At 46.0% G+C, this 27084-nt stretch overlaps 1 protein-coding gene across 2 annotated transcripts; it reads right to left on the reverse strand.

Annotated features, from left to right (window-relative positions):
- Positions 1 to 198: 198 nt before the first annotated feature.
- On the reverse strand, positions 199 to 27081 carry SYVN1 (synoviolin 1). Of its 2 annotated transcripts, none has more exons than XM_077329166.1 (16): positions 26905 to 27081; positions 22434 to 22589; positions 18998 to 19090; positions 18375 to 18527; positions 17709 to 17757; positions 15386 to 15489; positions 13871 to 13997; positions 13039 to 13138; positions 12177 to 12242; positions 11731 to 11847; positions 10813 to 10976; positions 9521 to 9670; positions 7812 to 7931; positions 6667 to 6853; positions 5482 to 5654; positions 199 to 4765 (listed from the first exon to the last, which is right to left on the reverse strand). In XM_077329166.1, the coding sequence occupies exons 2-16, from the start codon at positions 22563 to 22565 to the stop codon at positions 4623 to 4625; spliced, it is 1878 nt and encodes a 625-aa protein (XP_077185281.1). In that variant the 5' UTR covers positions 22566 to 22589; positions 26905 to 27081; the 3' UTR covers positions 199 to 4622. The 2 variants fall into 2 exon arrangements, with proteins under 2 accessions (XP_077185281.1, XP_077185271.1); XM_077329156.1 differs by having other exon boundaries at positions 7812 to 7934.
- Positions 27082 to 27084: the final 3 nt, after the last annotated feature.

Genomic DNA, 27084 nt, shown 5'->3' on the forward strand with positions numbered 1-27084 from the left:
GTGTTAAATTGTAAAGAGTATCACAGTGCTTGGAAACAAATGATAAAGACAAAACTAAAATGAATACAAATTTGATTTACATGATTCTTTGAGAAGATGTAGTAGAGATTTATGTAGTGTATAAATAGTATGCTGATTATTTGTAACCTTATAAAAGATAATTTTTTAAAAGGAAGAATTAGGGCTTAGTAATCCAGCTCAGTATTCAATGCAAGTTTATTTGCTGTGTATATACACAATTCAAGCTATTAAAAATTATACAGTATTTACAAAAATTAAATAGTTATCCAAACTTCCTTCACCTCCACATGTAACACAGCTGAAGAAAAGCTGCAAGGATTGAGGTCAAACATTGTTTTGCTGTGGGCTTTTCAGCTTGTCCTTTTACTCAGAAACAAAATAGTGCTGGCATTCAACAAACCCTATGCCAAGCACCTGCGACATTAGAAGTCTGAAAATGTGAAACAGAACTCCTCCCAGAACACTTCCATGCGCTCTGCTGGTAAAAGTTCAAATCAATATAAAATTAAAAGACCATTTCAGGGTTTGACCTACAACCAAAATATTTTTAACCCATGTGCAAAACAAAGCTTTTTTTTTTTTTTTGCAACACAGAAATTCTTCCATGGCAAAGAGATTTGTCAGGATATAAATCCCAAAAGACAGTAGTCGGGGGTCACATTCTTGCCTCCTTTATTGCCACAATTTTCTTTCACTAATGAGCCAGAATGTAAGTTAACTTTCCAAGGGACAGAGAGCTTTACAAAAACGCATGCAGTGAAAAAAGAAAAGTGTGAAATGTTGCAGACAGAGGCATGAGAAAGGATCAGCCAGTTCTAAAAGGGACCAGTTTTAATTGTGCTCCTTTGGAGGAGTGAAGGCCACTTGGGTTTCAGGAAAAAAATAGCATAAACTGAAGTCTTTAGAGGGGGTGGAAGAGAAGGAAACACAGGTATACATGTAATTCCCATCAGCCTAGTAGCCCTTCCAAAGTCTTGTGAAAAAGATATTTTCTAATTTAAACGAAACCCTCAGTGGCTGTTTGTAGCTGTTGTGGGGAAAATCCACTAGTAAGACACTGTATCCTGTTCTGCCCTCCATCATACTTCCCCCCTCTGCACTCAATTTTTTTTCCAGACCTCTCCCTCTTTTTGGGCTGTAAAAACTTAAGTCTACGCATCCTCTCATTGATCAATGTTTTGCTCTCATTTAAAATCTGTCCCCCTATAGACTTAGCAACCATACCCACAGGTCAATTACATTGCACTTCATAAGAGCAAGGTAGCCTGCTCCCTTGCTTCAAAATAATCTGAAAAGGGGGCCATTTGAGCCCTGCTCCGCCTTCTCCTTTCCCAATCAGGTCCGTCTTCTCAGTCCAAAGTGCCTCCCCTCCTACTGCAGCTCTCCAGCATAAAAGCCACTTGGTGGTTTCAAGTTACATTCCTGGCCCACATTAATTTTGTATGGCAGAAGAGTCCATTTTTGTCTGCTCTCGAAGAGGCCAGAGTACAGATTTTCACACACACACGCACCATGTTGGAATCTACTTTGAAAACCAGTGAGATCTGAATAGCAGGGTCCAGGATTTGTGAACACAGGGAGCAGGCAGAGACAGTCTTTATAAACCACTCGTCTTGGGCAAGCCTCCCGGCCTTCCACTCCTACCCAGACTTGCACTGCAGTCCCCTTAAGCAGAGCTCAGCGTCTGCTGCAGTTTCCTGATGCGTAGGTATATTTTAACAAGTATTTTTGGGTAAAGAAAGCCAAACACCGCCTTGGTATTTGACTCACAAGTGACTTGGCTGCCTAACTTAGAACTCCCTAAAGAGTGTAATAATCAACAGCTATGTGGTTGGCCACATGAACTTGTCAAGTACAGAAAGATTTGCATGTCACTTGGAGGGAAGCTTAGTTTGCTGGATGGTTGGAGATGTGGGGGGGAGGAAACGGATTCTGTGATGATTCTGCACATTCCTTACTAAAGCATCTCGCTTGCAGAAACACCTGGGCTTAGTTAGGTATCCTAGTCTTACACAAGCAGCTTTGCTTCAGAGACAGGCTGGCTGTGGGACTGCCAACCGCTTCCTGTCCAAAAATATATAATTTCTTCCATCCTCACTGCAGATAAGTGGGCAAGAAGAGCCACCATACCCAAACTGAAGTCCTTATATTCACTACCAAGGAAGTTTATTAGAAGCCTTGACCAAACTCTATTTAAATCAATACTTCAAACAATCCCTGGCCGTGCTTCTGGTGAACACAAGAACAGAAAAGCTAGGCTACTCGTTCACCCCAAGGAGCAAAGCAACAGCCCAGGAAGTAAAGCAGATCTACATTGCTCACTGTTCTGCCAAAAAGCCAATGTTAATACTGCATTTGAGAATACACTAACCACTCTTAAAAACTACTGCTCTTCCTTAGAAAAAAGTCCTGCGGCTCCCCCCCCCCCCTAAAGCTGGCAAGCCTATCTTGAAAACCAGATTAGGTCTGTCCTCTCAGTTATGGAGCAGGTATGCCTGAAATAGAACCAAGTTCCAGTTTCCTGAACCACCAGTGTCGAGCTAGGGACACAGGAAGATGGTGGACAGGCTTCCCCCTTCTCTGCAGAAGAGGTAGTTCAGGGGATTTCCCCCTACCAAGCATGTATACAGGGACCACCCCACAAATGAGTCAAGCTACCCCACCCACTTGGACTGTGGAAATACAAAGTCAGAAAACACTGATGGTTCCTACACTCAAAGCCTTGCCAGACATGCCCCAATTCCTGCCATAAACAATTTCAGCCATTTTTAAATTACAGAGACTTCATTGCATCTCACACAAAACCATGGTTTCAAGAGACATGCACATTGATGGCGCTCTAGCAACCCCTTCTGAACATGCACTGGGGCATCTGTGGTAGTTTTTGCTTATGTGTTGGTTTCCTTGTACTGACTTTTCCAAGTCCTGGGAGCAGTCTGTCACCAAGCCTGACTTGTCTCTTGCAGATACCTCACTACATGCATGGAAGTCCTTCCTCCACACATACACAGGATTCTAGCTGTTTTTTATCTTCACCGTTACAGGTGGAAGCACAAGCATACTACACCAGAAAAATAAAAGGGAACATGATGTCCAAAAACCAAAAAGTTGGACCAACATAGGCAGTATAGTCAAATTCAATTTTCCAGCACCTTCTTCAGGAGCCAAAGGAAGGCCTGTACTGACTGCCAACAGCTTTTGCCTGAACTTTGCTGTTTAGGAGCTAGACTGTAAAATTCGTGCAGATCGGCAGCAGATCTGAATTATATTAAAAGCTTTTTCTCGGACGGGAAGAACTGCTAATCAGAGACTCAGGGCTTGATTCTACAGGAATCAATAACAGATCCACCAGACAAGCATATACTTTCAGCGTGTTCCTGAGTCAGTTCTACTGGGTTTCTCTTGACAGCAATCTATAGTGGACTGCTCAGAATGAGAATCAAGGAGCAGGAGCAGCCACCATGAAGCTCCTGGGACTGTATCAGCCAAGTCCGCATCAGCCCTGAAACCAGGAAGGTGAAGCAGCCGAGGAAGTTCGGCAGGGCAAGGCAGATGTTTCTATGATCACGCATCACTTCCCAAACCCCCTTAGGGAACACCATGCCAGGAACTATTACAGCTAACTATTGCTTGCCTTCACTCACACCACAAGAATTGTGTGGAAACGTTTTGGGTTTTTGTTTTTTTTAGCCAAATAAGGAAGCACAAGGAGAAAGTGTATTCAAGTCTCAAATTTACTGCACCCCACGCATCTGTGAAAATAAGGAGGGCACACCCAAATTTACCATCTGATCAGAAGCAACTGGGAGTGGAAAGATCTCTCCCTGTCTCTGCAGTTTCAATGCTGGCCCAGAAAGACATTTCAAAGCCTGCAGGGTGCAATTCCAAACTCCTATGCAATAGGCTCCCACCACAGGCAGGTGATTCTAGGGATGGGAGCAAGGCCTTGGGGGAAGACAGCTGGGGCTCCGCTCTCAACCATCCTACGAACGCCTCCAGTGTTTTACCTCCACCCACAAATGGCAAAAAACACACACATCCTAGTCAGTTTCTTCCCCATTTATCACTGCTGCTTCCCTCCTGGGAAAAGGAGGAGACCACACAAAACCACCACAGAACTAGAAATCTGGAGGGCCAAACCAGGGGGAGAGATTATGTGTAGGTGAAACTAATGTCTCCCTTCCCAATGAAAGAAGACCCCCCCCCCTTAGCTGGCAGCTCCCACACTGTTTAGGGTATAACCCAAGGAAGGGTATAACCCAAGCTGCTCTTGCAACTATGAGTCAATCCAGCTGATATCTAGATACCAAAAAAAAAGACTTTGGAAGCAAGACACATGACCGCACTGGTGAGAGAATCGGAGCCAGTCAGTATAGAGGGACAGTATAGAGGCAGAACTTCCGCTGCCACCACACACCGAACGGCATTCCCAGCAACGTCGTGTCTTGTCGGCACTTGGTGGTGCAGTTGAGCCGTCTGATCCCCATTTCCCCCCTCTGCTCTCATCCCGTGTTGCTGGGGGTTGGGGTGGGTGGGCAAAATCAGTCAGACTGTTAATTGAGGCACAGAGCAAGGCTCGCCAGAAAGGGGCAGCAGGGACGTCAATGGGAAGAGGAGGAGGAAGAGGAGGGCAGTTCCAGTTTTTGAAGGCGACGCCTGCGCAGCTCTGCTGTGTCCGGTTCCTCCAGAGAAGAGGGCTCGCCGTCCTGCCCGGGACTGGTTGGGGCTGTGTAGCCTTCAGCACCTGGGGGCGGGTGGAGGAAAAAGAGCAGTTGGTCAAAACAAATAAAACACTGACATTTGCTTCTCCCACTCTGAGTCAGTACAATTTCTTTTACATCTTTTATATACCAGAAGGAACAACCATAATGGCTTCTAGATAAATTCCGTTTTCATTGGCTTCATCAGTGGTTGAAACCTCCAATCCTCCAAAAACAGTTTGTAGTATCAAAGGTGACAAAATCCTATCGCCTTTCCTTATATTACTATTGTTAATATTTTAGTATCAATTGGCCATAGGCTCTCTAGGGCAGGGGTAGTCCACCTGTGGTCCTCCAGATGTCCATGGACTACAATTCCCATGAGCCCCTGCCCTAAAGAGCCTGGGGGGTAAACAGTAATGACTGGGGAAGGCACTGGCAAACCACCCTGTATTGAGTCTGCCATGAAAATGCTAGAGGGCGTCACCCCAAGGGTCAGACATGACCCGGTGCTTGCACAGGGGATACCTTTACCTTTAAGGTGCCACTGGACTCTTGCTCTTTTCTACTACTATATATTCATTCGATTTCTCTATCGCCCCTTACTGTGACATCTCAGGGTGGTGCATGCTGTCCAGAACTCCACCTAAAGAACACTGGCACCCCTCAAGATAAAGGCTGAAGTGTAGCTTGGTTTCAAAAAGAGAGAAGCAAAGCCCCTATATTGGCAAGGCGCCCAGGGAAGCAACACTTTACCTACCTGCTTGGCTTGAGGAATCGGGGACCACTGCTGCCGAAGTGGTGCTGTCAGCAGACGGGAAAGCTGTGGGTCCGCTGGTGCTGGGCTCTGCGCTGGCAGTCTCTGGAGGGGATGCTGAAGGGGCCGGAGTGCCTGATGGTGGTGGTGGTGCTGGTGGTGCAGAGCGGGGCGTCCTGTGCAAGACAGGGAGAGGTCCAGAATTATGGATGGCATATCAACACCCCAACCATTCAAGCCACACCAACAATTCCAGCTTTGCTTGGGCACCAGCTGTTTTTGCTGTTTGTGTTCCCATTTTACAGCTGGGAAAACAACAGACTTACTGAAAAACTGAACTAAGGAAAGAGGGACCAATGGTTGCAGCACTTAGGTCAGACCGGGAAAGCTGAAGCTGAAAGGAAGAAAGAACTGCTACACCCTAAACTGGCAGTTCTCAACCACCATAACATGGTGACCCCAACTGCGGCGGCGGGGGCATGTGCGCATGCAGGTGCTGAATGATCTGGAGGCAGCCAGTGCCATGGCTCCACGGCTGCTGGCCGCCACCACCTGCCATCTGCCACCAACCTGTCCTGGTGACCCCACTTGGGGTCAGGACCCCAAGGTTGAGAACCACTGCTTTAAGCAAAGCCAAAGATGGCTCAGAACTTGGAAATCTTAGATTTCGCCAAAAGTTGTCCATTCAGTCCTCTCTTTGGAAACAAAAGTTTTGTTTCCTCTTAAAAATGACTTCTTCTTAGAAAGTTGAATCTGGTGGTTAACATTACATGCAGCAGCTTTTCTGCCGAAAGAAGACAGCCCTTCTAATAGGGTGTGGGTACAAACAGGGGACATTCCTGCAAAGAGGGTCATGCAAGTCAGTGTGAACTGGGAGAAAGTCACTTTCCCCTGGGCCTACTCCATATGATCCCCTACCAGCAAAAAGCCACACACTTTGGGGTTGATTCCCGCCCACCCGCAATGCCACCATGGATGCTGTCCACTCCAAGCTGCGGAAAAACCTCTGCTGAGTAAGCAAGTCTATCCCTCAAACTGAGCAACACTCGCCTACCAAGCTTTCTCACCAAGAAACTAAGAAGTACTTCGTAAAGTATTTTGCTTAGAGCTGTTGCAGAGTGCATTTGTTTAATTGCCTTTGCCCCGCCTGAAAGACATGCATGCAGAAGGAAGAACCAGCCAAGTTACCCAATAGTGGCCAGGACGGTGAGATACTGGTTGATCTGCAACATGGCTGCATCGAGGAGTGTGTGAATGTTCTGCAGGCACTGGAGGCGGGCTTCCAAGTGCTGCCGCTCATGGCCCTCCATGGCTCGCAGCTCTTCCTCAGTTAGTCCGGCAAACCCTGAGGGCGGAACTGGCATAGGAGGGAAACCTGCAAGGGGGGGAAGAAGATGGAACGTGGTGTGAGACCAGCATGACAAGGGGGCAACTACTGGTTACAGCAAAAGCCGCTGAAGACAACATAGGAACACAAAACAATTGCCGCAGAGTGGCCACTCCTACTGTGCCCTTACAAGGTGTTAGACACCTTGCCCCAAAATATACAAATACAAAGATGTTGAAGTGCTTAGCTTGGGGTGCCAAATTCAAATGGGCGGGAGGGCCACGCTACCGACCCTTCCGATATCTGTATGTTAAAAGCCATTATTTTTCACTGAAGGACCACTCGTTTTTGATGGGAGGGGGGCACTGATTAACTAAATGGCTCCTTTCACCATTCACCTTGTGCACTCCTCTCTGTCCTGCCAAAATGGCTTCACAGCTGCTCCATCTGTAGGCTTAAGATTGTACACCACCCTGAGACAACTGGCTCAAGGGGGGTGATAGAGAAACCACTCCACCATCATATTATACCGTCGTCCTACGTGGCATTGTTCATCAGGGATCAGAGCTGATGCCTGCCTCTGTACATCGTAATCATTTAAATGGAGAGCAGCAGGCTGCTGAGCTATAGCTTGTGCTGCAGGGTCAGTCTAGTGGCTGCCAGCTAATCTAGCATCAACAGCCCTCCCTTCTGCCTAGAAACTCAGCACTTCGGGCTGTGTGAGGGATCAAGTGGTTGCAAGGAAAGAAAGGATGGGGAGAAACTGAGAAAGCAGCACTGAGAAATCAAGGATGGGCTTTTGTGGTCAGTGATGATTCCCAAAACAGGGAATAGCAACATTCAGCTATAAGTCCTAGATAGTCACCATCCTATTCTTCATCCTTCTTCCCTCTAATCCTCCCTAAGGTTCTAAGAACTTTAGTAACCATCAGGACATGTTTTAATTATTAATTAAATATACTCCCACCTACACATTAGCAGTAGCTGCTCAGCTTCCAACACTCACCGAAGAGAGGGGGGAAAGGCATCCCCATCCAAGGTGGAGGGAAGGGGAAACCTGGCACGGTTCCTGTAGGGGCTGCGGAGTCTGATCCAGATGCTGAACCTCCACTGGGCCGTGAAGTGCCTGCTGAGAATGATAAAAATAGAAGCCCAAAGTTAATCTCACACACTTTCCCATTTAACACACTGTGTAATGCACACATTAGACTTAGAGGCTGTTGGCATCTGCTCTCGCACAAATCCCCCATGAACCCGTGATAGAATGGAAGGCTCATGGACAATACATCATACTTCCATTCAAATCTGGAAACAGCCTAGTGCCTCCAAAAAAACATGTCCCCATCAATTCTACACAGAGTACCAGCCTGGATTTCTCTAACATTCCAATGCTGCCATTTCTCTAAGGAACTGCAGGCAGCACAGAGTTCCCTCTGCCTTCAAGCCCTAGAACCATACGGAGGTAGGCTAGACTGTGAGGCTGGGACTGGCTCTAGTTACGCAATGAATGAGCAGAGATTTCAACCTGGGTGTTTCCCAGATTCCACTCAGACACTTTAGCTTCTACAACTAGCTCTTCAACTTCCCTGGAATGTGGACATAACATGGTGGGGAGCAAAAGAACAGCACTTGCTCATTCCTCCAGAATCTTTGCACCTGGCTCTTTTACTGAAGTAGGTCTCTTCTGCCCAGAGCACACAGTGCCTTCCATGGACAAATCCAAGAATGAAAATCCTGGGCTAACATGCTAGACAGTGGTCCCCAGCCTTTTTATCACCGGGGACCACTCAACGCTTGACAATTTTACTGAGGCCCAGTGAGGGAGGGGGTAGTTTACTCCTCTACTCTCAACCACTGCCCTAACGCTCTCTGACTCTGGTCGCTATGGTAATGTTTAAACATCCCTTCAAAATAAGATACAGACACGCCACAACAATGAACATAAGGAACATTTTATTTTCATGGAAATTTTAAATCATGACAATGACAAATAAATGGGAACCCTGAGCTTGTTTCTCTGCAACGAGATAGTCCCATGTGCACCTGCCGGATCGTGGATGAAGTAAGGGGCCGGGGGGGGGGAGATGGAGTCCTTCGTGGCCCACCTCCAGTTAATTGATGGACCACATGTGGTCCGCGGCCCACAGGTTGGGGATCGCTATGCTAGAGGACCAAGATCTAGTAGGGGAAGTCTCTCTTCCTATCCAGGGGACAACTGCAAAAAGTACTCTGACAAGTCAACTGGGCAAATGAGGCTCAAAGAGCAAAATCTACCAAGCGCAGCCAGCTGTTCTGATCACCAAGGGATGCCCAATATCCAGTGTGCACTGCAACTATGCTTAAGCAAATTCCACACACTGTACTTCATATAGATACAATCCCAGGGGAATCAGGCAAAAAGGGAGAGATGCTCTGACAAACTTAAGTCTACAGCAATCTGAGGACTCTGGGTGGATTTGTGCTCTGCTCCTCCCAATGCACATCAAACAATACCTCCCCTCCCGGGCCAGGAAAGGAAATGCCCCCTCTTTCTTCCCCAGCCATCAGAGGGAAAGAGCAGCCTGCATGCCTCGCGACTCATGCTGACCGTAAATCACCACCCCCACTCTTTCACAGCTGCACAGATTTGTTCTCACTGGAACCCCTGACCTCAAGTCACTTTGGAAGCCGTTTTTAGCTGGGAAAAACCAGCAGTCCAGTTGTGGTGCATCTCACCTGCTGGCTGTGTCCCTGATGTGGAAGGAGCCGCTGAAGCGTTGTCTGCATTGTTGGGGGGCTGGGCACCAGGTACGGGGGGAAATGGGCCCATGGGGGGCCAAAGAGGAAACATCCCAGGCGGAAAAGGAGGCAGGATGCCTTGGGGAACTGCAAGGAAGAGAAGGGTAGCAGGTAAGAACTTCTCACAAGCCTGCCTGATTACAACACTTTAGAATCTGCCACAAGGGAATCAGCCTGGCCATCGTTTTCAGAGAATCAAGCCAATTTAATTGAAAAACCCTTTTAATCTGCAGTCACATAGTATGGGCCCAGGGTAGGCAAGCCTTAGAAAATGTGCTGAAGAGGTGTCACCAAGATAAGCCCTCAAAGTGCTAGCGGTGTGTAGAAGGAGATGGTAACATTTTATCTGTTCTTGCCACCTTCTGGACCCATCCATCTGCAAGCCAGACCTGTGGCCGTGCCACTGGGACTCTGCTCCCTCCCAGAGTTTGTCCAAGGATAATCCTAATTTCTCTCAACCCTTTTCATTTGGGATATCAGCAGCACCACAGACATCCCCCTCCATGGCCTGAACCAGTCTATCCTCTCTAAGGGCCTTAGCTAAGTTCCTGTTCCTGTTATACTGTTAAGATCACTGAAATTGTGTTATTTAGATTATTGTTGCTGTATTTGTTTATGTTATATATTAATTCGTTCTGTGTATCCTCCCATGTTGTATGTAAACCGCCCTGAGCCATATGGAAGGGCGGCATAGAAATCAAATAAATAAACAAACAACCAAACAAACAAACAAATAAATAAATAAATGAATGAATGTGTCTTTCACTGGAGGCAAAAAGGGTATCTGCCTCTAGACTAGCCAGTTTGCAGTGGACTTATTGGGGTGTTTTGTCCAAGAACTGAAGCTGCCCCCTGCCACCTTATGATAAAATTAATTAATTAATTTATTTATTTATATCCCGCCTCTCTTGACAAAGTCCTCTCGAGGCGGCTTACAGAATAAAAATATAAAACAGTATCACCTATAAAAACCCCTAGAACATTAAAACCCAATCTTCCAGAAGTAACAATATTACAGCAGATGGCGGAATAAACCCTTCTCACTATTCCAGTCATGGAAACATAACGAGGCTGGAAAGCTACTTTTGATTTATGCAGCATCATAATGGTATTTTTAGAGGAACCAGTCACCTAGGAATCCCAGCTATTTGGCAGAGAAGCTATGCAAAAACCATTGCCAGGATGCAGCTTGTAATGCCAAGCGTAGCAAGCTCACAAGACAGACTCACAATTGGGCGGCTGAGGAATGAGTGGGGTCTGGTGTGCTGGCGGCTGCTGCCCCGCCTCCTGCTGCTCAGGGGGTGTCTGGGACTGAGTCGGGAGGGAGGCCCGGAGAACATCCATCCGGCACGTGGGGCAGGTCTGCTGCCGTTGGAACCACGACCGCAAGCAGCTGTGGAGGGGAGAGGTAGCCTGTGTTAGAGAGACTGCTGCTGTAAACGCACATGTTTCTCCCTCTATTCCCTCTCCTTGCTGCTAGTGCCTCAACTGCTACCCAAGGATGTGTTTTTCTGGGGGTGGGGAGTTCATTCAGTTTCTATCCCACACCCCATCACAGGAGTTCAGGATGGTACACACAAAGGGGTTCTATTTCCCTATCATACTCTGTGTACACAAACACAAAGTAGACGACAGCCAAAGATTTGTGCTTGATAATGCAGACAATAGGCAGCTTGGCTTTTCCCATCCCTGCAATTTCCCGAAGTTCAGAGAAGGATGGAGGATATCCTTGAAGCATACCGAGCCTCTCAGATTTGGGGGGGATGAAGGCTCAACTCTGCAGTCATGCCACACTCAAGACAATTGTGCAGCTCCAACACTCAGCATGAGTGCCCACCTCTCCTGCTTGGAGAAGGGACGTCTGCAGAGACTGTAAACTCCGGTCATCTAACACAGCCAAATTCACCCTGGAATTTGTGCTTGCGCCTTCCAGAGTCCATCCTCACCTACCAAACAGGCTCAAGCAAGGTTCTCCAGTTTGTGAGAAAGGAACCTGCCTCAGAGGAAAAGCACATGGTCTGAATGCCTGTTATAGAATATTTGGTAGCAGAGCTGGGATAGACTTCTGGCCTGCCAGTCAGAGCAGATAACATGGGGCTCCATAGGTTAAGTTGCAGAAGACAGCTCTGCCAACAAACGTATCTCACCTGGTGTGGAATATGTGGTTGCAAGGTAGGCGCTTGGCACCTGTCACCATCTCCTCCCGACAGATGATACACACATTGTCCATGGCCTGCAGCTCTTCTGGAGTGGCATCAGGATACCTGAAAGAGCAAAGTATTGCAGGAAACCTTGAAATTAAGGGTGGACATAGACCATGTATCTGCAGGACTTACTACAGTGACCTGTCTGGCCTCCTGAGATGTACACATTTTTGTAAGCAGCTGTTTCATTCTGCAATTATCAATCTCTGTTGTGGCAGTAAACAGTTCTGTAGCACCCACACCCTTTGTTCTGGATGTAACCCCCGCCTTCTCGGTTTATCTACTGACTCTCGCCTAGGTGGTCCTAATTCCTCGGTAGCTATGAGATCCTTACAGACACCCAGAGATCCATTTCCTATTTGTTCTCCCTCGGAATGGTGAATACTCACAAGGTGTTCATGTTGCGTATGGCCCGGCGGGACATGATGGCATCTGTCACAGCCTTTTTGAACTGCCTGGAAAGATACAAAAAGTCCACTTTACTGGAGATGTGATAGCCCAATAGTGTTAAACACATCACACCATTAATGAGACAATGAACTGGGAGCAAAAGATGACACCGTTTCGTACAGGAAACATTCTTCAGAAATATATTGGTAACCAACAACACCATTTTGTTCTAATAATGCTTAATTTTGTATTAAGATAATAAAATAAAGCTTTATTTTTCTAACCCATTCTTCCCATGAGGCTCAGGGCGGGTAACATCATTCGATAAAACACAAATTAATTAAATAATACTAAATTAAATAACACTCAAAACGACAATCCTCTTATACGATTATTTTTTTGGTATGTCGGAATGTTCTATCAATCCCCCCCAAAAAAAAAATTATATCAAAAGGCAAATGTAAACACACTATTGGCAAGTCATGACTGGGCTACTCAGCCTCCTTACTCGCACACAAGCAATATTTGCTTTCATATGGGCATGAAGTGTCTTTCCAAAAACAGATTCAGGTGGGTAGCAGTATGCCTGAAGCAACAGAACAAAGGCTGAGTCTGGTGGCAACGTTAAAACCAACAACAGATGGTTTTTAGGTATGATAATCTATGAAGAACGCATGCACAAGCAAGCTTATACCAAAAATTAAACATTGTTGGTCTTAAAGGTCCCAATGGACTCAAATTTTGTTCTATTCCCTCCCAAAACAGTTTGCAAATGCAGCACAGTGAATGCTCTTTTCAAGATGAAATAATCAGATGTACCATTACAGACCAGTGTGTGCCGCACACCACTCAATCACTCACCTCATAGCCAAGTACATGGGCCGAATCGCGAAAAGTGGGAACGTATGCACTTTGATCATGATGGTCATGAAGGCCATATACAGCAACACCTTGATGAAACCTGGAGCAGGAAGAGATGGCAGCATTAGCCTTGCTTTCAGTTCCACAAACTGTTTTTCCTCATTACACAGGGAAAGCAAGAAGACGCTGCCTAGGAGCACGTGCGAATCATTGAGTTGGACGGGATCGCCAGGGTCATCTAGTCCAACTCCCGCACAATGCAGGAACTCACAATTACCTGCCCACCCACTCACAATCTGCCTATGTTCACAAAAATCAGCATTTCTGTCAAATGGCTATCTAGCCTTTGCTTAAAAATTTCCAAAGGAGGAGACCCCACCACCTCCCGAGGAAGCCTGTCCCACTGAGGAACTGCTCTAACTGTCAGGAATATCTTCTGGATGTTTAGCCAAAAATTCTTATTAATTTCAACCCATTGGTTCTGGTCTCAGAGTGGTCCCTTCTTACTTTCATAATAAGTTTAAGGGAACATACCTTCAGAATGTTGTCACATTCCTTCACCCCCAATATTGGAAACCTACAGATACATATAACCTTTCTGCACATACAAAGGTTGGCCAGTTGGAGTAGGTCCAGGTGTTCTAAGGTCGTTTACTGAACCCAACTTGATCTTTCTGTTTTCAGGTAGGGGAGCAGCTGACAGGCAAGCCCAGGAAGACAAACAGCAGCCTCTGGCACTGGGCCAGTCCTCAACATTGATCCAAGTGTCCCAGGAAGAAGCTAACTGAAGCTGCCACTGATCATTTCCTTCCAGGCAGACAGCAGTCGTTACCTGTGAAGAGCTCTGTGTAAAGCATGTACACTGCCTTGTTGTCCCAGGGATTTTCACTCTGGAGGTCGATGGAGTGCAGGATGTACTTGATGAAGATGGTGAGCACCATTGTCATGAGGATGGCATACTGGAGAAAAGCAGGGGAGGGGGAAAGAGAAGGAGAGGAATCAACAGGACACAGCTTCCCTCTGCCTGCTTCTCTGTAATCCTGTTATCACTTCACTGGTCAAACAAAACAAAACAGCAAGCAAGATGGGATCAGAAGTCCTCGCTCTCAGATGCAATTCCCCCCCCCAACATCTGTATCACATACTCCACATTTACATTGTTTATATTGTTACAACTATCAGTTACTAGTATTATTGTTACGATTATTCATATGTTATGGATTGTTTCATGTATTGTTCATACGTTCCATGTAAACCGCCCTGAGCCTCTGGCAGGGGAGGGCAGTATATAAATATAATAAATAATAATTAATTAATTAATCAGAAATGAAACCAACTGAAGATCAAATTTAAGTTAACATTTAAATACATATTTGGAAAAACCTGGCGCCTAAAGCACATACATTTGATACCATGTAAACAAATTGTGGGAAAAGGTGGTCCAAAGATATTTTTCTTTGAATAGCAGAGGGGACCCTCCCACATGATAAACCGGTTACAAAATACCTGGTTTTCCAAAGTGGGTGCCATGTGACACAGAAAACTGTTGCTTCACTCACTTCTGACACAGAACTACTGATGCCATTCTGTGGGTGCAGGTCGTAGGGATGAATCAGAATTCACTCAAATTGGCTGGGAAGGGGAACCAGTCCACGTTGTACCCCAACTTCTAAAGTGCAAGCATTTTTTAATGCTAAGCCCTCTCAAAACCAAGCCTGGGAATAAAATCCTTCCTCAACCCCATGAGCACCAATCACAAGCTGCTTTAAAATGAAAATCAGCCCACTTGAACTAGGATGTCTGCTTGGTATTTTTACACTTATACAAGTTAGAAACTCTTGTTAGGCAATTAAGTCCCAGGCTATTTCTGTGCTCTTGAATACCTTCTCAGTCTTTGATCTTTTGAAATGGAGTAAAGCAGCAGTTCCCACAGCTTCTTAGTGCCGGTCTGCCGGCAATGAACTTGCCTGACCGCTACAGTCATCCATGGAAGCCCTGCTTCAAGTGCCCCTGCCCGGTGGGTGGCAAAGTGGGAGACGGCCTTCTTGGCCATGGCACCAAAACTCTGGAACTCTATCCTCTTCTGTTGTTGTCTTCCACTAACAGAAGATGACTTTTTTGTTTCACCTGGCATTCTCTCAGTGATCCCTCCTCCCTGCCGTATGTATTTATGTATGGCACTGTTTGTAATGGTTTTAATGTGCATTTCTTGCATGGAGTCAGGTGGCTTTAAAATGTGATTTCATTCTGTCTCAATTTGTTAAGCCAACTTCATGGCCCGAAAAGGACAGAACAAGATCTAAATTTCGGAAAAAGGTTTGTACATTTAAAAAGCACAGCCACTCACCTCAAACCCAAACACCAGCTGGACCGAGGCTCCCCGTGTGAGGATACTGTGGTAGGCATGGCTGACAAACAAGAAATCCAGGATGCCCAACAGCAGCATTAGAGCTGGAAAAAATAGGATTTCACCAGAAGTGCGTAAGCAAGCAAAACATCAACCACACAGCCTCCATGCCTGTTAACTCCCAAACCACTTAAGAAAACTTGGTTTTCTCACTCCTGAGAGAAGGGTAAAGTAAACAGCTAAGGCACGGGGCAGATCCAGGACCCCAGGATTCCCACTGCAGCCTTGGAAGTGAGAATCAATGATGCAAGTTTCTGTCTACTCTTATTTCTTGGCATTGTTCACAAGTAGCACTACTCTCCCTCAAACAGGGGGGTTGTGTGCTGGCGCAGGCGATACATGCAAACTGCTGCCTGAAATTAGCCTTCCTGGCCAGCTGCTGATCTTTTCAGAGTCACTGGAAGGAAGTGCTTAAAATGAGAGAACAATGCACCCATGCATCTGACAGGGGATGCCCCCAGAGGCACACTTCCCCTACTCTCCCCAGCATCTCACCACCTGTGTAGAACCACAACACAGAGATTAACTGTCACTTTGATGCAGCCAATACATCTTTGATAGCTTTTAAACCAATGCAGATGAAGTACACACAAGCACCTGTCCTGGTTGGAAATAGCAGATCTCCCCGCTGGCCCCATTACCCGCACAGGAGAAGGAAGAGCTAGCAGAAGGGGATGGAGGACAAGACAAAATTCTCCAAGAGCAATTTGCGCTCCACAAAATGTCCATAAGTAGAGCCAATTCCCACAGGGACATTCAAAGCTCCTTTTCTGATTTCTTTCACCTTGCACTGGAAAAAAAAAGTCTCTAGCCCATTTAGTTATGGAGACAAAAGGCAATTGGTGGTGCATGAACCATCATAACAACTGCCCACTAAGAAGTCAACCTGCTCAAACTTCTGGCCAATGAATGCAAAAGCAGCATGATGACTGGAGCCGTTGTCTTATTAAGAGCTCACATAAGGGACTCAGTGTAATAACACCACTAGGCAATATTAAACAACTAATGAATATTAAGCTGATGTGTCAGCTATTTAACATATTAAGCAACTTTCAGACCTCTGCCTCCTACCCCTCAGCCAAGTGTACCTTTAAGCCTTATCGCCATGTAACACCTGGCTAGAAATCTTTTGCTTTATTTGCTACAAGCCTTGTCCCTACAGAGCCTGAAGTTCGTGAAGAACCACAGGAACGTTTTAAGAGCTTAGCTTGAGCATGTGATTTCAGCAACCTTTAGGATGTGATGGTTCATCAATACCCCATCCCCTACAAATCTAAGTTTAAGAGGATGGATCTTAGGGAAGGCTTGAACACCCACCCTTTGCTATTAAGAAAACCACCAATGGGCTGCTGAGCTGACACCTGGTCTGAAAACCATTTCCTGTGCATGTGAGAGTGATGTTGCCTGCTTTGTCAAGTACGTTCCCCAGAGGAGCTGACACTAAAAAGAAGCTGCAACTTATATAGCTTATGCAAATAGTCACTTGCTTATGTTGCTAGTTTAATTTTACTTTTTTTATTTTTATCTTGGCTTCAGTCCATGAAGTTCATTAGACTGACACTGTATGGCTGGTTCAATGGGGCTATGAGGCCCAGTTTTAATTCTGCTACTAAGAGCCATCAGTCAAGCTTTGGGAAGTATGAGCACCCACATGTGGGCAGTAGGGAGCCCACTATCCCGTTTAACAATGGGGAAGCCCCACCCTGGTCACCGACCACATCCTTCCACAGTGGCTCTTGCATCAATGAAGGTATACAGTCAAACATCTCTCCACAGCTCAGCAGCTAGAAAACTGTTTATAAAAGCTCGGCAAGAGAGTCAGGAAGCTGAATCAAGCTTGATCCCTATGCAGAACTCATGTAGAAGAAGAAGAAGAGTTGGTTCTTATATGCCGCTTTTCCCTACCCGAAGGAGGCTCAAAGCGGCTTACAGTCGCCTTCCCATTCCTCTCCCCACAACAAACACCCTGTGGGGTGGGTAAGGCTGAGAGAGCACTGATATCACTGCCCGGTCAGAACAGTTTTATCAGTGCTGTGACAAGCCCAAGGTCACCCAGCTGGTTGCATGTGGGGGAGCGCAGAATCGAACCTGGCATGCCAGATTAGAAGTTCGCACTCCTAACCACTACACCAAACTGTAACCCTGGCTATGGCTACTGCTCAGGATAAGAAGCTAGCCAAGGTGTGTCATGCCTAATGGTGGAGAGAAAAAGGAAGGGGTAGTGTGCTTACAGGTGACAATTCAAGAAAGGACTAGTACTTACAGACAATGCGGAAATGGAAGAGCCAGGAAATGTTTGGACTCCTTTCCATCTGTGGGGTCAAAAAAACAAAAGTGGATGAAGCTGAAGGAACCAGCCAAACATGGATGAAGGTGAAGGAACCAGTTTTCTCAAACTTCAATTACCACCCAATTCCACTTATATATCTATTAAGTTGCCATAGAACTTGGTGTTGTCCCCTGCATGTAGCTCCTCTGTATCATGGGCAAGTATCAATGTTTCTCAGTGTCCCTAGAAACCTAAAGAGCAGAGATCACTGAGGAGCAGAGGGTTCACAAGACATGGTCTCCCATTCAGAAGAATCCCAGACACTTAAAATTTATATTGGTGCTAAATTATTTAGCTCTCTCTGAATAGGGTTAGCTCTAGCTCTTAGAAAAGGGTATAAAAACCCAGTTTTTCTTCTCCCCATTACACTTATTTGTAAGGTCACGCTAAGAGGTTACAGAACTTCCAGGCTTAAAAGGGAAAAAATTAGCATAGTCAAAGTGCATTTGTGAACATGAAAGTGAAACAATTATTTCCCATTGTGCCAAATTTCATTGCTTTTATGCAGTAAAAAAGTACTTTCAAGTCCAACCTTGCACAAATCACAAGCATGCCTTCTCAAAATTGTTGACATCCTATATGTTTGCACATAGTACTCACAAAGTCCACCCGGTCTTCTGCCAGCCAGTGGAAGCACTTGAGGAAGAGCAGGAGTGTGAAAAGGGCCACAAAACGGGGGCTGAAGTCATCCCTGAAGACTGTGAAGGCAAGGCAGGTCTCGGTCACTGCATACCATGACCGCTCAAGCAGATGCTGTGTGAGAAAGATTGATTTAAGGCGCTCTCTCTAATCCTAGATCCATCTTCAAGGTATGCAAACATGCCTAACACACGGTGCTTCAGAGAGAAGCAAATTCCTCTCCCTTTCCCAATTGCTGCTCTTTGGAGGCAAGTGGAACTGAAGACCTCCACGCATTTAGATTCAACAACATGTGGGAGAACCTAGCTAGATGGCAGACAATACAGAAGCATGAGCCAAGTCATGACATCCCACTGCTTCCATGTGAAGGAAAACATGCTTCCTACGAGACCCTTCTGGCTCCATTTATTCCACAGCTCAGCAATTAGAAGAAACTATATAAGCTTTCTGAACAAAGGAGGACACAGAAATCCTGGCTCTTTCATGCCCTTAAATAGATCAATTTCTCATGATACTCAAGTTTTCCAGCTCCCTATCAAGGCCATCATTTCACTCTCCCAACCACCCTTCACCAGCAGACTCACCTCCATTTCTGCTGCTCGCAGCTGCCCAAAAAATACTTTGCCCATGAATTTGCCTAGGAGGAACACCAGGACAAAAGCCTGAATGTACAAAACCTGCAACACACAAAAAGAGAAATTTAAAAACAAAAACCAGTTTCTTACTTTTGAACAGACAACATTGCACTAATGACCTGTCAAGGCATTCCACTGAACACCATCCACTGTTCTGATCCAGGCAAGGTAAACACCACCACCGTTGAAAAAACAAACTCCCCAAATACTTTTAATTCCTTTATTACAGTCTGTTGACCAAAGACCGCTTTCTCCCTCCGCCCAAGTATAATAGGAATGTCCTGTATAAAACTGGCAAGGAAAAATTCCAGGATTTGGTTGTCCAAGCACCGGGGAAAAACTGTAGACATATGTGTAAAAGAACAAGATACATATTGTCAAATATCAGCTTTATGTTTATTTTCCTTTTCTTCAAAATGGTAGTTCTGTGATATACAATACCTCTTTTTACTGAATAAAAAAAAATCTACTAAAATAAAATAATCATCCCATTTACAGATACCTAAATCCATAGAGCCTCTTGTGGCAAAGAGTGGTAAGGCAGCAGATATGCTGTCCAAAGCTCTGCCCATGAGGCTGGGAGTTCAATCCCAGCAGCCGGCTCAAGGTCGACTCAGCCTTCCATCCTTCCGAGGTGGGTAAAATGAGTACCCAGCTTGCTGGGGGGTAAACGGTAATGACTGGGGAAGGCACTGGCAAACCACCCCATATTGAGTCTGCCAAGAAAACGCTACGGGGCGTCACCCCAAGGGTCAGACATGACTCGGTGCTTGCACAGGGGATACCTTTACTTTTACCTTTAAATCCATAGATCAGGACTACATTGACAGAAGAGAGGTTTCATTCTAATCTGGGGGGTTCAAAGAAGTTTCCATAAAATCGCCCCCAAATCCCCACAAAAGAGCAGTTGTCTGTGCTTGCACAGACAAGTGTCCCCCTGGGAGCCGCTTCTCTTCTGCCTGCCAGAGCCATGCAGATGGCCAGAGAGCCTCCGACTACCACCCTGCCTTTGAAACCACCACTAAGACAGCAGTGATTGAGGTGGGGGAGCCTCCAGTGCCCCCCCACCCTTCCCCCTATCAAAACCACCACTAAGGTGGCAGCACAGAATGGGGGAGCACCTGCCACTCTCTGCCTTCAGACTCAGGGAGGGCGATGACATCATTCCCATCTGCTGAGACACAGCACTGAGCAAGGTACACCTACCTTGGATGTCTCACCCCATATTTTCTGTGCAAAGGACTTGATTCAATGTTGACCCACATATCTTTACAGTCGAGAAAGTAAAATATAGTGAACTGGTCACATTCTTCACTAAAGTGATAAAGACAAAACAAGCTTCACTGCCTAATCTTGATGAAGACCTATCACATGGGAGGATCCTGGGAGGACCCTGTCTTCAGGAACACCCCGTGAGGTAGAACTGCCTCACCTCTGACAGACTTTGACCAACCACAGACAGCTAGAAAAGCCTGGAATTAGGGGGTGTATACAGGACACAGTGCAAGAAAGAGGGTGGGTTGCCTGCACAAACTGTACCACTAAACTCAACAGGTTATAGAACAAAATACCTCAAGCAAAGCTGAATTTTCTGGGTGTCCTACGTGCAAAGCTGAGTGTGGTTTGAGCGAGTTCACAGGCTGTTGGTAACTGTTCCGTTTCTGTCTAACAAATGTATCTTTCACTCAACAAACGTGGTTCACCTTTATCTAGACCACTGGATTTCAACCTTCCTAATGCCACAACCCTTTAATAAAGTGGTTCTCAATCTGGGGGTCGGGACCCCTTTGGAGGTTGAACGACCTTTTCAAAGGGGTCATGGTAGGGCAAGCAGCTTGGTTGGGGGAGGGCATCTACACAACAGCCTTGCGGGGTAGATCAAGAGCGTCTGGACCAGTGGAAAAGAATGAGATTGGCTTGGTGGGACAAGAGGCAGAACTGAACTTAGAAATCCTGGGGGGGGGGGGGGGAACAATTTATATACAATCATGAACAATGGATCTTCACGCCATTGGTCAGTTTCCATTTAATATCTGTGAATGAACACTTGCATAATTTTATGGTTGGAGGTCATCACAACATGAGGAACTGTATTTAAGGGTTGCGGCATTAGGAAAGTTGAGAACCACCGCTTTAATACAGCTCTTTTCCGCTGCTCCAGACAAAGGAACGCTCTCTCGATCTACCCTCCAAGGCTGTTGTGTGGATGGCGCACCCCTGCCAAGCTGCCTGCCCTGTTGCAACCCCTGTGAAAGGGTCATTCGACCCCCACAGGGGTCCCAACCCCCAAGTTGAGAACCACTGATCTAGAGGTCATTCTTGTTCACACAGATCCAACAAGATTCTGCTGCCTCTTGACAACACGCAAACTGAGGAGAAATACAGACTCTCCAAGCCCCTTTCTAATAATGGCCAAGCAATATCCCCCCCCCCCCCAGTTTCTTGCTGGGTGAAAGCGGGGGGGAGACACTGTGAGCTGCCAAGCAAGTGCTTGGTCCAGGAGATGGAAGGATAACATAGGATTCCTCCAAGTGCCCACTTGTATGTTTCCATCCACGCTGACACAGAAGCCGAAATCCTTTTCATCTGCCCATGTAGAAACTGGAAGTCTTTTCACCAGTTCTGCCTACAAGTATCTCCTTAGGAACATTATCTCAAACCAACCCTCAAAAGAACTGTCTGTCTCCCACCAACAGGCTCAAGTGAGGAGCCCTTTGGCTAAGAGCTCCCCTCTAGCACTACCATAGCATGAACCACTCCAACAATACCGGAAGGTTTTAGGCCACATGGGACAAGCCTGTGACACAGTCCCTTCTGTTGCCAACATTATATAACTCAGTAACTATACTGCACAGGTACTTCTCAAATGATTTAGAAGCTTTCCGTGTTAAGAGAGTGGAGCAGGATGAGCACACAAACCTTTGGGAAAAGTTTTCAGTACACCCCCGTACTTGAACTCACCAACACAATCAGCTGTTAATTGGGGTGGGGGGAGAGAGATGCATGTTAATATTGATGGGCCTTCAAGTCTGCTTCAGAACAGCCTGGCAATGTCAGATGCTCTGGAATGAACTGGCTACCTTGCCCACCTGCAGCACAGAGGTTCTCTTATAAGGAACACAAAGAGCCAGAGTGGTGTAGCAGACTCTAACTGGGAGAACCAGATTTGATTCCCCAGTTCTCCACATGAAGGCTGCTATATAATCTTGGACCAGTCACAGTTCTATCAGAAATCTCTTAGCCCCACCTGACTGTGAGAAGCAATTCAGGGTCCTTATCTTTCTGGAGACGCTGTGAATGGGACCTGAAATCCTCTATATTGAAGAGACACCCCCGAAAGCTGAACTAAACCCTTCTCATTGGCCACTGAGGTATGCACACTCACCGCCATGCTGGGACTGGACTTGGTCAGGTACACCACGGTTGGGTAGAACTGATGCTTCAGGTAATAGGCATGAGCCACTACTGCAGAAGTCAAGGCCAGGCTGGCAGCCATCATGATGGCTGTTCGGAACATCTCCCCAGCCCAGCGTCCCGTAGCCTGAGAGAAAGCACAAAGAGGCAGGTTAGAGAGACAGACTGAGGCAGCGTTTGTTTCAGTCTACAAAACAGGAAAAGCCATGCAATTTGCATTGCAATGGCTCACTGCATCCATACTGCTATTCTCAGCAGTATGGTGAACAATCTGATTATTGTACATGCACTCTCTCCTGACACAATGCACTTCATGCTTGCAACTCATATTTGCCCTAGGTAACTGCCTCACGGTGGCCAAGCAGAAACACTTCATAAAAGCGGTCTCTTTGTTGCTGTAAATTAGCTACTTGCTCAGTTGCCTATCCAGATCTAAGTGGGCATGTTTCCAAGGGTTGTTATACTCTATGCCAAAACTCAAACTTTGCTGGTCATGATGCCTGAATTGTCCTGACTAGCCTTTCAACACGGCTTGGAAGCTTAGTAGATGGGGTGGTGGAGGGGAGCCCTCCACTGAAGGTTGGGATTATATGCAGAGGAAGGCAAGGGCAACCACCTTTCCTTATCTCCTCTTGAAAACCTCACAGTCAGGGGGTTGCCAAGAATTAGTTGCGACCTGACAATACACAATTTTTATTAGTCATAGGAAAGGGCTTTGCTAATGCATAGGACTATAGCCCTTCTTCTCTGACAGTTCTGAGCAGCCTCTCCAGCTTTCAAGATTTCACTGCACACTGTTTTCAAACTTTTTTTAATTTATATTTTTGGATTTATACCCTACTCTTCACCTACTTACAGAAAGGTTTAAAATATATAATGCAATTAAATATATATATTTTAAATCCTTAAATTAAAATTTTGAAATTAATAATTAATCCGATTGTCATGGAGCATATGGGTGCTTCCTCTTTGTGGGAACTTTACGATGGTTACTACAGTTCTTAAAGACTTTGTCTGCACAAAGGGAGGACTTTCAAGCAGGGAGGTCAGCATCTTCTTGGTGTTATTTCTAGGCATCAACCATAGGCCTGGTGGAACAGTTCTTTCTTCCAGGCCCTGAGAACCAGGTGAGTTGGATTGGGAGAAACTGTTTTGCACCACCATCTTTATGACTGCTGATTTTATGATGAATGTATTATGTTTAACAAGATTTTATGGGTTATGATGTTTTATGGTTTAATTTGGAAGCTGCCTCAAGGCAACTTTGTCTAGAGAGGCTGGGTATAAATTCAAAAATAAATAAATGCAAGGGCTAGAAATTCAGAAATTCCTGAAAAATGCAGAAGTATTTGCCCCGCAATGATATCTTTGCTTGTATGGGGTGAAAATACACAAAACTCTACTTACAGAAATCAACTAAGCTATACCAAACTGGGGCACTTGGCAGCTGTGAGATTGAACAGTAACAAATTAGGCCCACTCACACTGCATATGCAAGATAATATAAGCACCTCTTAGTTATCAGGTCCATAGAGCTTATTGCCCCATTTAAAGATTACTTTCCCTAGGCTCCCTCTGCATACTTTTCAGCAGCAATTTCTGGGACACAGCCAGACAACCGAATACTACACAGAAACAAACCATAAACAACAAAGGTGAAAGTCAAGGTATTTCAATTTAGGGGCCTATAAATACCTGACCTGGATGGCTTAGGCTAGCCCAAGGTCTCATCTGACCTTCGAAGTGAAGCCTTGCTTAGCCTTTGGATGGGAGAGCACCAAGCAAGGTCAGGCTTGCTGCACAGAGACAGGTAATGGCAAACCAACACTATCTCCCTCATGCCTGAAAATCCCTATTGGCTAAAGTTGGCTATAACTTCCCTGCACTTTCCATTACCAAACATCTACCTTATTTATAGTACAGTACCTTTATTGGCATACTAAAAGGAAAATTGAATAGTAAACAAGTATATATATACAAAATAAAACATAAGATTTTAAAATGAGCAAAGCTGCAAGCTGTCCAAGACCACAGAGCACACGTACTTTGATACTTCCAAGTGATATAAATATGAGGCAGAATCAGGCATGCACACTCCCTGAGCAACCCTCATTTAAATGGAGCTACACAAAAGCAAAGTCAGTTTTTAGTAGGGATTGTGCAGCAGAACTGTCCAGCAGACTGTGTTCAGTCTTGTGGAAAGTGTCCCATTTCCCTGCCTTTGAAAGTTTTAGAAATCTGCCAACAGGTCAAATGTTTTCCTCTCATAGTAGTTTTACACATCAGAATTGCTGCCCCAGAAGAGACAAGGATTCCCTGTACACCAGGCCAGGGTCACAAACCTATCTGACCACAGTGTAATGAAAAAACGCCATTGGGGTTCTGAAAAAGGACAGCTTCAGAATCATGGGAAAGAGTTATCATAATTGTAAAGGAAACTTCTGCTTTGATTTATCCAGTCCCTACCAAAACTTAGACTCAACCCCCCCCCTCCACAGCTACAGCCTCATTAAACCTTTTTAACACTCACATTTCAGGATTCTGACCCTCCACTTCCATGATACATACTTCAGCTCTACCTATTTTCATCTACCCTTTACTGATATCACAAAAAATGAGTAGTACAAAGCTGAAATGTGGTAGCATGCACTACAGCTTGCATGTCCAAAGACTCCTAAGTATCAGTAGAACCAGATGCATTTTAACGCTGGGGACCCATCTTGGTGTAGTGGTTAAGAGCAACGGGATCTACTCTAGAAGACGAGTTGGTTCTTATATGCCACTTTTCTCTCTCTGAAGGAGTCTCAAAGCGGCTGACAATTGCCTTCCCTTTCCTCTCCCCACAACAGACACCCTGTGAGGGAGGTGAGGCTGAGAGAGCCTGGATATTACTGCTCGATCAGAACAGCTTTATCAGTGCTGTGACTAGCCCAAGGTCACCCAGCTGGCTGAATGTGGGGGAGTGCAGAATCAAACTGGCTCACCAGATTAGAAGTCCACACTCCTAACAACTACAATGAGTTGACTCTAGAGAACCAGGTTTGACTACACCCCCACCACACATACATACATAGCCAGCTGGGTGACCTTAGTCTAGTCACAATCAGAGTTTATCCCACCGTGGAGTTTTGTAAGAACTCTCTTAGCCCAACTACCTCGCAGGGTGTTTATTGTGAGGAGGTGTTTGCAAGCCTCTTTGAGACTCCTTCAGATACTGAAATGTGGGGTATAAGAACAAACTCTCTTTATGCTACTACACCTATGCACAGAAGCACTAAAACATTGGAATGCTTTGTACTTATAGCATAACAATAGAATTAAAGGAACCTGAGTAGAGTACCACTTCTGCAGGCAGCAATACAAATTCTGAACCCCAAATACATTATAGATCAATGCCTATAACCTGCTTCCCCTTCCTCCACCGCACACCAGTGCCTGCCAAAACAATAACATTATAATTTTTCTATTAAAAATACAAGTGCACCAGCACAGAAATAACACATCCCATTAAATCTCCCCCTACCCTTTTATATTAAAAGTTACAACCAGCATAACATAGGCCAAACTGTAACAATAAGAGTACACATCTCTGGTATACAGCTTACTTCTACCATAGGCACTAGGCCAGGGGTAGTCAACCTGTGGTCCTCCAGATGTCCAGGGACTACAATTTTCATGAGCTCCTGCCAGCATTTGCTGGCAGGGGCTCATGGGAACTGTAGTCCATGGACATCTGGAGGACCACAGGATGACTACCCCTGCACTAGGCAACCCAGCCTGTCCTCCTCTTTCCTATCCCCATACCATATTGCAAATCATACCCATTTGAGAAAGAAACACCAGGGCTTCTGAACGCTATTCTGTGGTCCTCCAGAGCAACTGGTTGGGTTGGAGAAGGCTAGAAAGACCACTGGTCTAACCCAGCAGAGCTCTTATGTTCCTACACTACTGGCCAACACTACAACGCTGCTGTGCGGGTAACACGTAGCATCCTGGGCTCGCAAAAAAAACCTCACCTCCTAAAAACATATCTGAGGAAGTGTGCGTGGACACACCTTGAATAAAACTTGGTTGGTCTTAAAGGTGCCCCTGGGCTCAAAATTTATCCTAATAACTGCAATACTGAGACAGGGCCTTAAGCAACCACAGTACACGAGGAAGTCGCCCGTCTACAAAACACGCCGCCAAGGCCTCTCAGCCCCACCCTACAACTGCAACAGGACTACGATGCTGACCGCCAAGAACAACCCCAAAACGCCCATCCAGAGGACCCACAGGGAGCTCTCCTCGGTGACAGAAGCTCCCAAGTGAAGGCAACTGCAGGGCATCTCTCTGGGCCGCGCCCCCCAACTGCCGCCCCTGACAACCACCAGGCAACACCGGCCTCCCCACTCGAATGACAACCGCCCTTCCACCTTCCCCGCCAGAAGACGGGCGCCCACCTCAGCCACCTCCGTCGCTTAGCCTGGTCCCCCAACCGGAAGTGCTGAAGCTCCGTTTACACCTCATTTCCGTACGGGTCATACCAAGAGTTTCCCTGCGCGGGCTTATTTGTTTCACTTCCTCCGCCCGGCTCAGGCAGAAAGGCAATCATTCCACGCCGTCCTTTCCCCCCCTATTGA

Source organism: Paroedura picta, chromosome 1 (assembly GCF_049243985.1).
Source record: "Paroedura picta isolate Pp20150507F chromosome 1, Ppicta_v3.0, whole genome shotgun sequence".
NCBI classification, from domain to species: Eukaryota; Metazoa; Chordata; class Lepidosauria; order Squamata; family Gekkonidae; genus Paroedura; species Paroedura picta.